This window comes from Rhagoletis zephyria, unplaced genomic scaffold (genome assembly GCF_001687245.7).
Source record: "Rhagoletis zephyria isolate East Lansing unplaced genomic scaffold, Rhagoletis_zephyria_1.1 Rzeph_scaffold_06497, whole genome shotgun sequence".
Classification (NCBI taxonomy): domain Eukaryota; kingdom Metazoa; phylum Arthropoda; class Insecta; order Diptera; family Tephritidae; genus Rhagoletis; species Rhagoletis zephyria.
The window spans coordinates 2,418-5,963 of NW_016163580.1; the positions used below are offsets into that span (position 1 = coordinate 2,418).

The 3,546-nt window shown below is 32.9% G+C and overlaps 1 protein-coding gene across 1 annotated transcript; it reads left to right on the forward strand.

Moving 5' to 3' along the window:
- The first annotated feature begins 2,222 nt into the window (after window positions 1-2,222).
- LOC108373238 (uncharacterized) lies at window positions 2,223-3,515 on the forward strand. Its single transcript, XM_017629102.1, has 3 exons — window positions 2,223-2,743; window positions 2,806-2,936; window positions 3,007-3,515. Exons 1-3 carry the CDS (start codon window positions 2,529-2,531, stop codon window positions 3,330-3,332), a joined length of 672 nt encoding a protein of 223 aa, XP_017484591.1. The 5' UTR covers window positions 2,223-2,528; the 3' UTR covers window positions 3,333-3,515.
- The last annotated feature ends 31 nt before the right edge of the window (window positions 3,516-3,546 follow it).

Here is a 3,546-nt window from a genome sequence, read left to right on the forward strand (position 1 = left end):
TTACCAATTTTGCTATCGATTCTTATCGATTTTTTTATCGATATTTATCGATTTTGTTGTCGATCTTTATCGATTTTGTTATCGATATTTATCGATTTTGTTATCGATATTAAACGATTTTGTTATCGATGTTTATTGATTTTGTTATCGATATTTATCGGTTTTTTTATCGATTTTGTTATCGATGTTTATCGATTTTATTATAGATTATGTTATTGATATTTATCGATTTTGTTACCGATTTTGTTATCGCTATTTATCTAATTTGATATCGATATTTATCGAGTTTGTTATCGATATTAATCGATTTCTTTTCAATATTTATCGAATTGGTTATAGATATTTATCGATTTTGTTATCGATATCGATATTTTTATCTATTTTTAATGGATATTTTTATCGAGTTTCTAATGGATTTTGCTACCAATATTATTATCGATTTTGCTATCGATATTTTTATCGAATTTTTCATCGATTTCGTTATCGATATTTTTATCGGTTTTGTTATCGAGGTTTTATTGGATGTCATCTCGATTATCGATTTTTTTATCGATAGAGAATAAAGATGAAAATGAAGATAGAGGAAAACAGAATAACATAAATGTAATTAGAACGAACAGGAGTTGAGGTAGGTATCTAGATAGAAAAAAGACAAAAAATATAACCTTAAGAAAAAGAGGATGTTGTATGTACATTGGTTATGACTCATAACTCATCACTTATGAGACAAGATAGAAATGTATGTAACGTAAATTTCACTTCTCTAGTGTGGCCCAGGCGCACTTACTTTTTTTTTTTTGGTGACCATGTTAGCCATTTTATTCCACACAAAACATTTTCGACGATTTTTTGGTTATATGTAGAAAATGAGCAACACCTTCGACGAGAAAAATTCCCAAAAATCAATGGTACTTGAAATTGGGCTACAAAACTGCATACTCAAAATGTTTCTTAAAAATTCATATGAATTAGGTTTAGAATGATTAAAACGAATAAAATGAGTTGAGTTCTTATTCAGACACTAAAGAAGGCGTTTGTTTTATTTAAGAACGTTATTGGCGACGAGGATAAAAAAAAGAAAACAGGGTTTAAAAAGAGTTAAATACTTGTTATTGAAAAGTTTAAATATAGTTAAACGAGTGAATTTAGCAGAGTTTAGCTTAGCTAAATAAAAAAGCTGTGAACTCAAGAACTTTGTGATTTAATGCGGTGATGTCGAGCTCTTCCAAAGTCAGAGAAAGAACATATAAAACCACATAATTAAAAAGTAACAATTAAATAGAAAAAAAAGAATTTGAAACGTGAAACTTTAAGACCTGCTTATTTGAATACACAAGAAAAACACACGTGTTTCTACTAAATATTTTGACTGAGACCTCCACAAAGGTCAAAAGGGACGATTATAACCTCTAACAAGGTCATTGTATGCATGCACGTAAGAAGTGCAAATATAGAAAACTGTGCGAAAATCAGTTCCTACGTCATTCATGAAGGTGAATGGGAGTACACGCAATAACAACAACAACAAAAAATCCTAAGAACTAAGAACAGAAAAAACAAAAACATTTTGTGCAATCGATTGGAGTTTACCACCAACTGCAAGGCTGAGAGCAAACTCTGTGAAATTCTAACAAATATTCATGGAGAGCAGCAAAATAAAAAAATACCTTTTTAACAAAAATCAACAACAATAAATAGACTCTTAAAATATTAACTGCAACAAAACAAAGCGAAGAGTAGACTCGATGTAATTTTAATAGCTCACTCGCATATTAGCGGGAGCAACAATAAAAACATAATAACATACATACGTTTAAACAATTCTCTTCTTTAAGTGATAACAACAAAATAATTTTGTGCAGGCGATTGGATTGCAACAAACACATTTATTCAATGAGTGCAGTATTGAACATTGTAGCAATAACACTAGATATCGTCGCAGCATACATACGTACATATAAGTATTTTTGAATTACTCCAATTTATTTCGCCTACTGTGATTTTATCACATACATTTTTTATTCTTTTTCTCTCCATATTTAAATAAAAAATTGAACACTTTACTATGGAAGCATTAGAGATAAGTAGATTTAACTTAGTTTTATCCTGCATTCAAAATATTGAGTGTTTTGATGGTAACGATCCAAACCAGTTACCAGATTTTATAAATCAAGTTGAAAACATTCTGCCATCCATTTTTGAGTTTAACAACAGTAACACAAATATTCTTTTTGGTTATATAATACTAAGTTCTGACCAAAAGTTGATCTTGTAATTAACATACTTATCGTAATTATCTCGCCAATCCCCTTGAGATAGCAAGATTTCGCCATACAAAAATATGACTTGAAAATCTCGTCACCAAGTGGATCAGGATTTAATCCTCATGAAATCTCGCTGTGCAACCCTGATTTAGCGCCCTCTGTTTGTGAAAACAAATTCACCACAGCTGATGTTGACAATTATTAACTGTCAAATTGTAGTCAAGAATTAATAAAATAAAATAAACGAAAGTTACTGGCGAACGGATGGACTCCAAACCAAAAAAAAAAAGGGTACTTTGGAATGAGGCGGCGGAGGCTGCTCTGATTGAGTTGTGGCGCGAGAAGATGCCAGAGCTGCGGTCAGCTCGAAAGAATGGCCATATCTATGAGGAGATGGCCAGCGATCTGGGAAACATTGGCTTCGTATATACTGGAGCGGAAGTGAGAGTTAAGTTGCACAACTTCTCCAACAAATACAGGTACATAAGTAGCTACTAAATTAACTTTTATTTTCTTTCATTTATTTGTTAAATACTTATAGGCAAGAAAGGGCAAAAGTTGGTCCGTCGGGAGGCTCTCCATCTACGTGGAAACTGTATAATGCCGTCCATGAAGCCCTTGGATGCCAAAAGAGCTACTGCGCTGACGAGTTGACGGAGGATAGTATTATGGGTACGTAATAATAAATTCTATTTACTTTCGAGATCCTTTTTTATTGTTTTATATGTATATAATATTTTAGTTGATTTTGACTGCAACGAAGCCGAGTTTTACGAGTGTATCGAAATCGAGACGGATGGAGAGTCAACAACATGCCCACCGCTTCCCAGTCCTAGCTCATCAAATGTAGACTCCTCCAATAGGCCTTCCTCGAGCGAGCCTGCAAAAAACAAGAAGAAGACGGCAGTGTCAGTGATGGAGGATATGCGCACCGACTTCTTAATGGCAACTCAAGAAATGAAGCAAGCAGATGACAAATGGCTTGCCATTTTGCAACAGTATGCGGATAATGTGAGCGAAATGAAAGACGCGTTCGTAGAATTTCTTCGTCGTCAAAATAATAATTAAATATATTAACTTTGCAGAACTTAAAAATTATCCGACGTGTAACATTTTTACATACAGCCAGAGTTAAAAGATGGTATGTATTTTGTTGTAATATAATACTTATTAGCAATTATTCTAGTGAAAAATTTTTTTCCTTAATTTTGTATGAAAATATATCGACTGCTGAGTGGAAGATCGCCCTATCTCGACAGCCAGTTCGAAAACGCTCTATCTC

Excerpts from the sequence above, each read along its gene's own strand:
- LOC108373238 (XM_017629102.1), top strand. The coding sequence starts at position 2,529 with ATGGACTCCAAACCAAAAAAAAAAAGGGTACTTTGGAATGAGGCGGCG. Across the intron at positions 2,744-2,805 it reads AACTTCTCCAACAAATACAG|GCAAGAAAGGGCAAAAGTTG; the intron begins GTACATAAGTAG and ends AAATACTTATAG. Across the intron at positions 2,937-3,006 it reads GACGGAGGATAGTATTATGG|TTGATTTTGACTGCAACGAA; the intron begins GTACGTAATAAT and ends ATAATATTTTAG.